The sequence below is a fragment of the Cololabis saira genome, chromosome 10 (genome assembly GCF_033807715.1).
Source record: "Cololabis saira isolate AMF1-May2022 chromosome 10, fColSai1.1, whole genome shotgun sequence".
In the NCBI taxonomy this organism is placed as follows: domain Eukaryota; kingdom Metazoa; phylum Chordata; class Actinopteri; order Beloniformes; family Belonidae; genus Cololabis; species Cololabis saira.
In genome coordinates this window covers 43,823,008-43,836,111 of record NC_084596.1, presented here as the reverse complement: position 1 = coordinate 43,836,111, position 13,104 = coordinate 43,823,008, and the positions used below count along the sequence as shown (strand labels likewise).

Sequence of the window (13,104 nt, the reverse complement as noted above, 5' to 3'; positions counted from 1 at the left end):
TGCCAAATGAACAACGGCGTTTAACTTTATTTGGAGTGAGACTATTTGTTTGACTGGGCTGCTCGTGAGTGGAACTTCATACCCACTGAGATTAGAAACCAATCAAATTATGCTTCTTTTAAATTTTATCTAAAAAAGTGGTTAATTAGTGGCCAAGGCTGTCAACATTACATTTTTGTGCTTAATTTTCCTGGCTTGCTGCCCTGCTTGTCGGTGTTTGTCTGATGTCACCTGTCATGTTGCCTATTAGTTTGTCTAGTTCAGGGGTCGGCAACCCGCGGCTCTAGAGCCGCATGTGGCTCTAGAGCCGCATGTGGCTCTTTAGCGCTGCCCTAGTGGCTCCTGGAGCTTTTACAAAAATGTTTGACCTTTTTTTTCCTTCTTTTTCCTCTTTTTTTTCTTTTTTTCTTTATTCTTCTTCTTTTTTTTCTTTTCCTTCTTTTTTTCCCTCTTTTTTCTTCCTTTTTCCTTTCCTTTTTAATCTCGACATTTCGACTTTTTTCTCGACATTTCGACTTTTTTTCTCAACATATCGACTTTTTCTCGAGATTGTACTTCAACATTAATCTTGACATTTTGACTTTTTGCTCGACATTTTGACTTTTTTCTCGAATTTTCGACTTTTTTTCTCGAAATTTTGACTATTTCCTCAACATTTTGACTTTTTTCTCGAAATCTTGACTTTTTTCTCGACATTTCTACTTTTTTCTCGACATTCGCCATTTGCCTTCATTCTAAGGCTTATACAAGACTTTTCATTTTTTGCGGCTCCAGACATATTTGTTTTTTGTGTTTTTAGTTAGTGTGTTACTGTGTCTTGTGTTATTAATGTTGATGTAACTGTTGCTGCTTCATGTTGTTTCTGTTTTCGTTTGTAGCAATTATCTGTTGTTGAGCTTATGTTAACCTGTGTGTGTATGTATTTTAGCTTAGTCTCTTACCTTTTAATCTTTATTCTGATGTAGCCTTCTTATATGGAAATGTTTTATTGATTATATCTTAATAATTTTTCTTTTAGGTTGAATATTTTACACCAGTCCAGGGACAGCAGATGCAAAATAGCCTTTTTGGCTAATTCTGGCATATTTTACATGTGTTTAAATGTAGTATTAATGTGCATTGTCCCTGATAACTAAACCTTTAAATAAATAAATAAATAAAAAATCATGCAGGCACTACTAAGTACTAAGTATTAAAGAGGGGAAGCTGCAGCCAGGAGCTGATCATGGCCAACCCCTGATGATCATCAGCAGGTGAGCAAAAACCAAACAGCACATCAGTGGAGGAGGGAGGGGGTCTGGGATTGTTCTGCAGCCACATAACCTGGATGCCTTGCAATCATTAGGCGAGTTTCCATTACCACTAGAATTACGCGAAACTCAAATATCGCAAAAAACTGAGAACCGATGGAAACACCTTGAATGGAGAAAAAAACTGTCAAATGTCGCAAAAACCTTTCATCATGTGAAATCCAGCAACTGTGTGAACAGTGAACTCCTCTCACAATCATACATAAGAGTATTAGGGCCAGGCAGGAGAAAAATTATGTATATATTTTTTTTATTATGCACTTCGAGAAAAAAGTCGAAATGTCGAGATTAATGTTGAAGTACAATTTCGAGAAAAAATTCAAAATGTTGAGAAAAAATCTGAAATATCGAGAAAAAAGTCAAAATTTGATGACGATATTGATTTGCAACACATATCACATATACTGTATGCAGTTGCATAACTTCAGAAAGTTAGTTAGTTAGTTAGTTAGTTATGGCTGCTGGTGCAGAGCTGTCAGTCTCTCTGCTAACTGGATTTGATGGAGAGGAGACATTTCAACTTTATTCACAAAATTGTATTTCAACATTAATCTCGACACTTCGACTTCTTTCTCAAAGTGCACAATAAAAAAAAAAATCTTCCCCTCTCAAATATTTTTTCTCCTGCATGACCCTAATACTTTTCCGTACTATCAGAGGGCTGGAACTGAAGAGTTACTTAAAGATGTTGCATCGAGTGGTCCCCACAACTGTGTTTTTTTGTTACTTAACAGACTCAGTGAACTGAAGTCATCAAAAAATAACACTTTTCAGTAAATTGTATTTATTCATTAAGTGCAGCTTCTTCTGAAGGCAAAACCATCTATCTTGCAGCTAAAGCTTGCTCAAGGTTGGTGCATGCAGCAGGAAAACGCTCCAAAGCACTCTGGCAAATAAACATGAGATTGGTAGAAAATACAATAATGGCGCTTTTACACTAGAACCTACTCTACTCATCTCAACTTGGCCTGGTTTCTTTTCCATAACAATCCAGCACTTGGAACAGAAGTAGGAGGTTGGAGCGAAGCTGCTGTGACGTATTTGATTGTGTGATCTAAATGAAGAAGACAACAACACTAAAGATGTAGAACCTGGAGGAGATGATATTTGTGCTGCTGGGTCTGTGGCTTGTGTTTGATATCAAGTTAAAAATTGAGAGTGGGAGAAGCTTCAAGCAGTGACGCTTTTTAATTTTTTTGTTAGTTTGTCTCTGCGCTGCTGAAAAGTCAGTTGGAGCCGTGAGCAGCTATGAAGAGACAGAGCTCCTGGTAGATCTGGTCGTTCCTTATCTCCGTCTAGATCAGTTTTTAATTCTCTCCTCAGCACCAGGTTTATGAACATCTGCACCTCAGAGTTGGATCATGAAACAGACTTTTGCTGCAGTTGCTGGTTGAATAAAATGAACAAGAATCCGTCAGAGTCTCTTTCTCTGATTTCCTCCTCCTGACTCAGACGTCTGACTCCAACCCCCCGACCAATCGGTGGCCTGTAGTGTGATGATGTCAGATACAGCCGACTCAGCAGCTTAGAACCTCGGCAGAATAGATACAGAAAAGTATCTACTCTTCACGTTAGACCTTTAGTGGAAAAGAACCAAACCGAGTCTAGTCGGGCTGAGTAGGAACTAGTGGAAAAGCGCCATAATAATCATCATTTAAGAATGGCCTAGTCGTAGTACAGACCTCAGCCGGTGAAATGCTGCGGCTGCTCCCTGAGAGGGCCGTGCAGAAGTGAAACTCCCAAAACCTTCATGAACCGAAGCAATGTTGAACAGAAAAACAGCCTCCTGGTTCCTCCACACGTGAGAGACGAAGCAACTACTTCAACGGTGCGTCCGAAATACCATACTAAACAATATATACTCAAAAAGTATACTTAAGTTCGGCACACTTGAGTAAATATCAGTAGTATGCATTAATTCAGACGTACTACTCAGAGCCACACGTCACTTCCTGCCGTTGGGAGGGGGAGTTGTTACCATGGTAACCATGGCAACAACTCCTGTCACAGCAGCAGTAGCAGCACCGCTCCGCTCTTTCCCCTTTATACTGGCCCAAACAAGATGACATTTCTCCTTTCTCTCATTCGTAAACTTTGCAAATACATCTACCCACACAATAATGTGATAAATGATGAACTCATCTGGTTAATATCTTATGGAAACCAAAGCGAAATCACACCTAATTACTCACATTTGAATCGTAGCGTGATGGTGGTGGAGCTGCTGCTGCAGCTTTGCTTGGTACCGCTAACGCTATCCTCCATTTTTGTTGGTTGCTAAGTATCTGCGCAGCACTTAGCAACCAAACAGCGCTGCATTGTATTGTGGGAAGTTTCTGCTTAGCTAGTGTCCATCAATCCACACTAATACATTTCTCCAGAATGAGTATGGATAGTACATACTATTGAGTATGTCTATTGAGTAACTTAAAGAAAAGTCTCTTGGCGCCATGGCCCAAACCGAACAGGAAGTCGGCCATTTTGAATTACTCGTGTAATTTTGGCGCAATTTATGCCATTCCTTCGGCCGTTAATACGGCCCGAACCGTAACGTGCACCCAGGTGTGTTATACATCAAAATGTGCGTCTCCATCCTGTGACAACACGCATTACTTTTCTCTTTCAAAAGCGTTACCGTGGCGACGCTAGACGGCAAAAAGCGCACCCACCCTTCATCTGATTGGTTCAGACAGAAAAAACGTTGTGCCTCAAGCCCCATAATACGGGTTGACGTACATGAACGAAAATCGGTAACACCTGTCTCATGTCGCAACTTAAAGAAAAGTCTCTTGGTGCCATGGCCGAAACCGAACAGGAAGTCGGCCATTTTGAACATTCAGAATTAATCGCGTAATTTTGGAGCAATTTATGCCATTCCTTCGACAGTTAATACGGCCCGAACCGTAACGTGCACCCAGGTGTGTTATACATCAAAATGTGCGTCTCCATCCTGTGACAACACGCATTACTTTTCTCTTTCAAAAGCGTTACCGTGGCGACGCTAGACGCCAACAAGCGCACCCCCCCTTCATCTGATTGGTCCATATTTGATAGTTCCCCAAAAGTCAGCAAATTTTGCATGCAAGCCAGGCCTGGCGATAAATTTGATATTTCATGGTTTGCATTAATGGGCGTGGCCTAACAGCTCAACAGCGCCCCCTAGAATACTATTTTCTGCCATAACCTTTGAATGGTTTGACATAGAGAGTCGTGGGTGGTGTCATCGGACTCGGTATTGAGTCCTTGACCATAATGTGAAAATTAGCACCGCCCCTTCTTCTGATTGGTTGTCCCTATTTTCTGCTATAACTTTTGAATGGTTTGACATAGAGAGTCGTGGGTGGTGTAATTTCTGATATGCTTATGGGGGGCGGTGGCCGTGAGTGCGAGGGCCCGTTCATCGCTGCTTGCAGCTTTAATTATACTTAATATTATACTTATGACATATACGTATCACTTAGCAACCAAACACCGCTGCATTGCATTGTGGGAAGTTTCTGCTTAGCTAGTGTCCATCAATCCACACTAATAAATTTCTCCAGAATGAGTACGGATAGTACATACTATTGAGTACGTACTAATGTTTCGATCGCACTAAAAAATCTCACATACTGTTTTTGCTACTCATTAGGGTGGAAGGATGGAATTTCGGACGCAGCCAGAATCTTGGGGTACTTAGTATTGCCCACATGATTACATTTTCTTTCTGTTTGGCTACACGATGAAGGAGATGGGACTCAAAAAATATGATTGATCTTCTTTTCTTTTCTTTTTTTTCGTCCTCAGCCTCATTTGGAAAAACAAATGCCCAAATCTGCAGTGACCACGAAAGCACGGCATCCTTGACGGTGGACGGCAGGCTTTTAGAGGAGCAGCGAGGGACGGTGTGCAGTCGCCCGTCCTGTCAGGCGTATTTACTGTAACGTACTGTATATTACTGTAACGACTTCTTCTGCTGCAAGATGTTACAGGCCTGATCCAGAGACAACAATGCATGGAGGTCATTAGTTTCCACTGCGAGCAAACAGAAGCCTCACTGAGAGGAAACAGAACCACAGTCTGGTCCTTCCAGTGGGTTTGGATGAGTTAAGCCAGACGGAGAGCGACCGTCGAGCTGAATCAAGAGCAGAGGGGGCCGAAGGGAAGGAGACGAGTGCAGGGAGGAGAGACAGGATGGAAACATGGCTGGAACTACACGGAGGAGATAAAGGAGGGCAAAATGAAGAATAGGGGATGAGAAAAGACTAGATGAACTTTGGGAGTGAAGGAAGGGTAATAAAGAGCATCCAGCATGTTCAGGAAATCATGGAGCAAAAGTATAAAGGAATTACAAAATAAAAAGGTGCAAAAGAGTTGGTGTGTTGGAGACAACGTCCACCTGAGTGGAGAGGAGACTGTTTATGACATTTAGGATTACAGTTATCGTGGGAATGCTCCGTCACTTCATCTTAAATCTGATATTAATTGTATTCCTCCAACCTGAGTGACAGCACGATGCAAAAGAGGATCTTAGCAGCGCGACTAGTCGACCCTGCTGCAGCCAATCTGATTTAACGTGATATTTTTATCTTCAAAGCCGCTCGTATCCCAGATAGGAAAAATTGTTTTTTTTCCGATTCTAAATCGATTCTCATAATAATTCCTATAAATCGATTCATATGTCTAAAGATCAATTTTTTTTTCCCATCATTACATTACAACTTTTGGTATTTTTTTGTTCATGCCCAAAAAAGGGAATGTTTTGTTGGACACAAGAATAACTGGTGCCATGTTTTTGCCTTTAAATATGTTTAAAGGTATGAAAACATTAAAGTTTTCAGTTATAATTGCATAAATTGTCTATATTTCATTACTTTATATACTGTCTTGTGGTTACATTTGCATAAAATGCTAAAAACCAAATTCTCAAAATAAACCTGAAATAGACCAAAAATGGAAAAAATGTAAATGGAATGTGGGAGAAAATAAAAGCGATTTCATTCGTCCTCTGTTTCCTCCCTGGATCTGTTTGGTAATTCTGCCCCACAATGTTTCTGAAAGCAGTTCTATCAGCATTCTGGGAGCTGATTGGTCCTTACAGCATCATTAGCTGCAATACTTGCTGTTTAATCTCAATATAATACTAGTAGTAATATGTTCCAGAACTACAGTCATATAATTCATGCAACAGCTCAAAAAACTGTTTTAATAAAACTAACCCAAATCAATATCGGAATTGAATCGAAATTAAATCTTGATAATCAATTCTGAATCGGAATGGAATCGATTCTTGACATTTGAATGGATCCCCAGCCCTAGACTCAGATGACAGTAGTGAGCCGACGTCCCATAACTGAGATACAGCAGAAGGGACACACATGAGTCTCTGTGTGCAGCAGGAAAGACATCTGTATCACAGCAGAAACATTTGGAGGTGAAACGTGAACAAAAAGGGGAAAAAAAGCAGCTTTTTCTGGTCTCTCTGTCTGTTTCTGCCGGACTGTCCCTGGTGGCTGTATATCTATGTGTATGTATCTATCTGTGAAAGGTGTGTGGAGTGAGTCACGCACGTCTGAGGCCAGACTCTCCGCATGCTCCTGGACGGGGACGGGGCTGCGCTTCCCAAAACGCTTCAGCCGCTCATGGATCTGTCAAAGAGGGAAAGAGTAAAAACACAAAGCTTTCTCTGCAGCAGAAAGCCAGTCCACATCAGCTGCTAGTTCTATTAAACTTAGACGTTTGTTGTCTCTTTAACGGTGAGATACAATTCTCTGAAAGGTATGGAAGAGTATGGGCCAGGCAGGAGAAAAAATATTTGAGAGGGGAAGACTTTTTTTTTATTGTGCCTTTTGGGAAAAAAGTCGAAATGTCGAGAAAAAAGTTTAAATGTCGAGATTAATGTTGAATTACAATTTCTAGAAAAAAGTCGAAATGTCGAGATTAATGTTGAAATACAATCTCAAGAATAAAGTCGAAATTTCGACTTTTTTCTTGACATTTCGACTTTTTTCTCGAAATTGTACTTTGACATTATTCTCGACATTTAAACTTTTTTCTCGACATTTCAACTTTTTTCTCGAAGTGCATAATGAAAAAATAATCTTCCTCTAAAATATTATTTTGATTTTTCTCCTGCCTGGCCCTGATACTCTTCCGTAGAAAGGTTTGCTGTAAACACACATTTATAAAAAATTCAAAAGATATGTCTCCATTAATCAATTTCCTTTTTAAAAAAAGCTGGAAAGTATATAATCGTGTGTCTTCATGATTTTTAAGACGATCATACAATCTGCCTTATCTTGATCAGGTCGAACGATGAAGTCCCACTTATATATTAATGATTTAGTGAGATTAATTCATTATTTTATGTACGCAGAGCCTAAAATTCCTCCCCTTCGTTAGAAACTCCCTGCATCGTCCTCCTCCCTACTTTATCCTGCTGGGTTTCTTAAGTTACTGATGACGTCTTACTTTGGTAATATACTCATATACTCAGTCATTTAGATTATAATCACTCTTTGATCATTTAAACTAGTTTCCCAAAATAAATGGGATCTGAATATCAAATCTCCCTGAAATATGATATCTAAACCCTCTCCGTATGTTGAAATTCTTCTTTCTAGAAGAAAGTAAAGGATTACTCCCAGCAGCCAGTAAGAGGGAACATGGTCCCATTCAATACACAGAACCATTTAGACCTCGGATATGTGTCGTCCACATCATAATCAGAAAGGATTTGACCACAAGATTACACGTTTATTAAATCAGAACTTAATTGACTAAATCAAATTTTTGAGTTTATAAAAGTCCAAAATCCCAGTCTTTTCTCTTGAACATTTGTTACTTTATAAAATGAGACATTTGGAGGTATGTTTTGACATTTAACTCTTTAACCTCGTACGTCCTCACCCTATGGAAGAGTATTAGGGCCAGGCAGGAGAAAAATAAAAATAATAATATTTTAGAGGAGGAAGATTTTTTTTTCATTATGCACTTCGAGAAAAAAGTGGAAATGTCGAGAAAAAAGTCAAAATTTGATGACGATATTGATTTGAAACACATATCACACATATGCAGTTGCATAAGTTCAGAAACGTCCCCTTAACGTTCCACTCCAAGGATGTAAGTTAGTTAGTTAGTTAGTTAGTTAGTTACAGCTGCTGCTGCAGAGCTGTCAGTCTCTGCTAACTGGATTTGATGGAGAGGAGACATTTCCACTTTATTCACCAAATTGTATTTCAACTTTATTCTCGAAATTTCAACTTTATTCACAAAATTATTCATTAATTTATTATTATATATTTATATTTTATTTATTTTATTTATCCTTTATTTATCCAGGAAAGTCCCATTGAGATACAATATCTCTTCTGCCAGGGAGTCCTGGTCAAGATGGCAGCAGAAAAATAAATTCAGTTTCATATAAAAGAAAATACATACAAGGACAAGTAACTTTACAAAAAATAAAAAAATATCAAAACAAGAAACAAACATAAAACATACAAGGATCAGAAAGCTAAAAAGAATTCATGACAAGAATGACATTGACAATGAAAAAAGTATATATATATATATATATATATATATATATATATATATATATATATATATATATATATATATATATACTTTTTTCTCAAAATTGTAAACATTATTCTCGACAATAACATTTTTTTTCCCCCTCTAAAATATTTTTCTCCTGCCTGGCCCTGATACTCTTCCGTATCACCCTGGTTTACCCTCAGCAGAGTTTGTTGCTGAGCTGGATTTATTTTTCAGCTTGAACCTCAGCTTTAGATGAACCTACAGCTGTTTCCTCTGTGTAACTGAATCACTGTGGACCAACTCCTTCATCCACTTGAAATGTTACAAAAACAGGTTTCCCTGACACACATCTTTGCTTGGGGGCCCTGGGAAAGTGAGATATATGGAACTTCACCTTAAAAAGCAGGTGGACCTTCTTCTCCATGAGCATGCTGTGGAGGAACCTGTAGTCCTCCTCCCTATCGCTGTGGGATTCTGCTGCAGACATCACGGGGAGGACAGCTGCTCACGCCTGCAGGACCAGGGGGGGCAGGGGTGAATGTGAAGCACTACACTGCAAAAACACAAAATCTTAACAAGAATATTTGTCTTATTTCTAGTTAAAATGTCTCATTTTTAGTCAAAAAATCTCATTACACTTAAAACAAGACTCATCACTGGAAAAAACAACAATTTTCACCTGTTTCAAGTAGATTTTCACTTAAAATAAGTAGAAAAATCTGCCAGTGGAACAAGATTTTTTTGCTTGTAATGAGAAGATAAATCTTGTCCCACTGGCAGATTTTTCTACTTATTTCAACTGAAAATTTACTTGAAACAGGTGAAAATTGTCAAATAAGTTATTTTTCTGGTGATGACTCTTGTTTTAAGTGTAATGAGATTTTTTGACTAAAAATGAGACATTTTAACCAGAAATAAGACAAATATTCCTGGTAAGATTTTGAGTTTGTGCAGTGTACAGTGTACATTATTTTTTATTGTGTGAGTGATGATTACTACATTATAAAAGGTATGATATTGTACAAAAACACAATAAATAATATGAATTATAGTTGTAATTTTTGTAGTACTTTGTTGTTCCACTTCAAATTGTTGTTGCACATTGCTGTTGCAGTTTATTTAAAACCAAAAATAAAGTTGATAACGTGTTTACAGTAGATGGTTTATAAATGATCCTGTTATGGAACGTTTTCTTCGAACTCAATTGCACGACACAAAACAGGAGTAATTTTAGCCAAAAATCACAGCGTGGTTTAATCTTGAACCCAAAGAACCCCCACAGGGAATCCACAGAAAGTGGAACAACAAAAAACCTCACTTAAAAAAAGAGCACAAAAAACCTCCTCACAGGTACTGGAAAATAAACAGGCTCAGAACACAAGTAAACCACTAACTAATCGTACTCCACCATTAACCAACATTACAAGACAAACCCACACCCAACAACTCGCAGCTCGTTCTATAATACATCCATGCTCGGCTCGCAGCTCCCGCTCTTTAAGCTCTCCTCCTGATGAGCTGACGAGCTGCAGGTGTCGCTCAGAGTGCAACTCAGCACCAGCCGGACTGGGGAAGAAAACCCCGCCCGCCCGATGCCTAACAGATCTATTTGATTATTTTGTTTCTTTTAGTAGCCTACACTGTAGATGACACTCAGTATCACACTTAGTACTATATCTCTTTAAATATTAAGTGTAAATCAACCCCAGGCCGCTCTTGTAGCTGAATTTGCTCCATTTCAGATTAAAAACCATAGATGGTAAAAACCTGCCAGGCTGACAGTAGGATGATGGAAACAACTCTGCTGCAACTGTGCAGCTCTCTGACCTTTGACCTGTTGCTTCTCTGTGTGGCCAGTAGGGGCAGTTGCTGACTTTGATCAATATTAATAGAAATATTTTTCTGCAAATTTGTTAATCTGTTGTTGCTTCCATGGTCTTAATCCCTGTGGATTACAATCTAACTGTAAGTAATAGAATGATCAATAATCAGTATTATTGGCAGTAATAGAATGATCAATAATCAGTATTATTGGCAGTAATAGAATGATCAATAATCAGTATTATTAGCAGTAATAGAATGATCAATAATCAGTATTATTGGCAGTAATAGAATGATCAATAATCAGTATTATTGGCAGTAATAGAGTGATCAATAATCAGTATTATTGGCAGTAATAGAATGATCAATAATCAGTATTATTGGCAGTAATAGAATGATCAATAATCAGTATTATTGGCAGTGATAAAGGCTTGGGCCGGCCCTGGCAGGTTCTCTGTGTTCAGTTTAGCTCAACATCATCCGCACTGTGAGAAAAAAGAAACAAATGAATAAACTAACAGACAATGAAAGCCTGGCTGAAGTTTGTTGGTTATTTGATTGAATTTTCTTTTGTTTTATGGGTGAAGGGAAGACGGAGAAGAAAAGAAACTGCCTTTTCTCTGTCTTTCATGAACGAGATATCACTGCCCCCTGGTGGTTAAATGCTTACACTGCACACAGAAACATCTTTTAATGTTTATTGTGTATATATCCAAGAAAACGATTGACTTCTGTGTTTTAAAAACAAAAAGGATATTATTAAAGAGTAAAATAATATACACATTTTAAATAGTTAATCCAAATAATAAATATTTATATTTATAGATACTGCTATATATTAACATAGATTACATTTTTTTAATCATGGGTTTAAGAATGAACAAGTTCCGATTTATTAAAATGAACTTTCCCGTAGCAGAGAGCAAAGCTAGAGGAAATAAAAAGGTTGTTGTTTTTTTGGACTTTTGTAATTCAATTTAATAATAATATTAATACTGAAGAAGTGCAGATCATTTACTCATTTGTGAATACAAAGATTGCTTATTTTCTTAGGCCATAACAACATTTGCTGCGACTAAAACAGTAACTTGCTTTGTCCACGTAAAGAGAAAGGATAATGACTAGTAGAAGAAAAAGAGGAAAGACCAAAAAGAAAGATTTCTGGATGTGGTGAAAGATAAGCACACAGTTGGTTTGGTTTGATAGAGAAAGATGCAAAAAAAATAGGTTAAAGGGAACAGCTGATTTGCTGTTGTGACCTTTCAATGGAAAAACTGGAAGAGAAGAACTCCAAACAACAACCACAACAAACACTCACCAAACTCTGCAGGAGATGCCGGTCAGGAAAGCCACAAGTCTGGATTTCTACTGAAAAACAAACTGTATTTGAACATCCAATTCTAGCGAGCACTTTTGAAGTGTTTGTCTGGTCAGACTGTGACAGACATTGTCCTTTTTCACATCAATACGTGTCGAGCCAAATACACATCAGCCTGGAGCGATCAATACAGCAGTGGCTGCACACAGCAGGAAGCTGTTGGAGCTGTTGGTCAAATTAGCCACCATACATATATCAGTATATATATATATATATATATATATATATATATATATATATATATATATATATATATATATATATATATATATATATATATATATCATATATCATATATCATATACATTTATCAGGTCTAAAAAGATTAAGATGGAGTAGAGCACATCATAAGCAGTACCCGAGTTGAGGGGGGTGGCATCCCCCCCTGAAATAAAAAAACGGTCCAAATCATCCCCCCTGTAAAACTGCCATCCCTCCTTTCCATCCCTTATGTCATTTCATAAATGAATGTGGTTTTACTGCTATGTCAACATTCAGAGTCATCACCAGAAAAATATCACCAGAAAAATAACTTATTTGACAATTCTCACCTGTTTCAAGTAAATTTTCACTTGAAATAAGTAGGAAAATCTGCCAGTGGGACAAGATTTATCTTCTTATTACAAGCAAAAAAATCTTGTTCCACTGGCAGATTTTTCTACTTATTTCAAGTGAAAATCTACTTGAAACAGGTGAAAATTATTTTTTCCAGTGATGAGTCTTGTTTTAAGTGTAATGAGATTTTTTTTTACCAAAATTAGACATTTTAACTAGAAATAAGACAAATATTCTTGTTAGGATTTTGAGTTTTTGCAGTGATCCATGTTACTTATCCTGTGAAGGACAGAGTCATATTGATAAGTTCAGAAAAGTGTTTTTTATTGTTGTGTTTTGATGTATTTGATGTAAGCCCAGTGGATATTTAAAGCTTACAGAAGGCTGCATTTAACTGCTGCTATGTCATTCCTGCAGTATTTCTGCAGGTGTTTTGGTCACTGCTATTATTTGTAATATATTATATTATTTGTTATCAGCACAAATTATCTGTCCCCATATGATCAAATCCACCAT

The 13,104-nt window shown here is 37.7% G+C and overlaps 1 protein-coding gene across 1 annotated transcript in view; it reads right to left on the bottom strand.

Moving 5' to 3' along the window:
• The window catches only part of LOC133452265 (MAGUK p55 subfamily member 7-like), a 93,157-nt gene that overhangs the window by 58,509 nt on the left and 21,544 nt on the right, over window positions 1–13,104 (bottom strand). The window contains exons 4-5 of the mRNA XM_061731487.1: window positions 9,229–9,335; window positions 6,860–6,937 (exon numbers count right to left, since the gene is read on the bottom strand). Of these exons, the coding sequence (XP_061587471.1) occupies window positions 6,860–6,937; window positions 9,229–9,335 (185 nt within the window). The remainder of the gene's footprint in view (window positions 1–6,859; window positions 6,938–9,228; window positions 9,336–13,104) is intronic.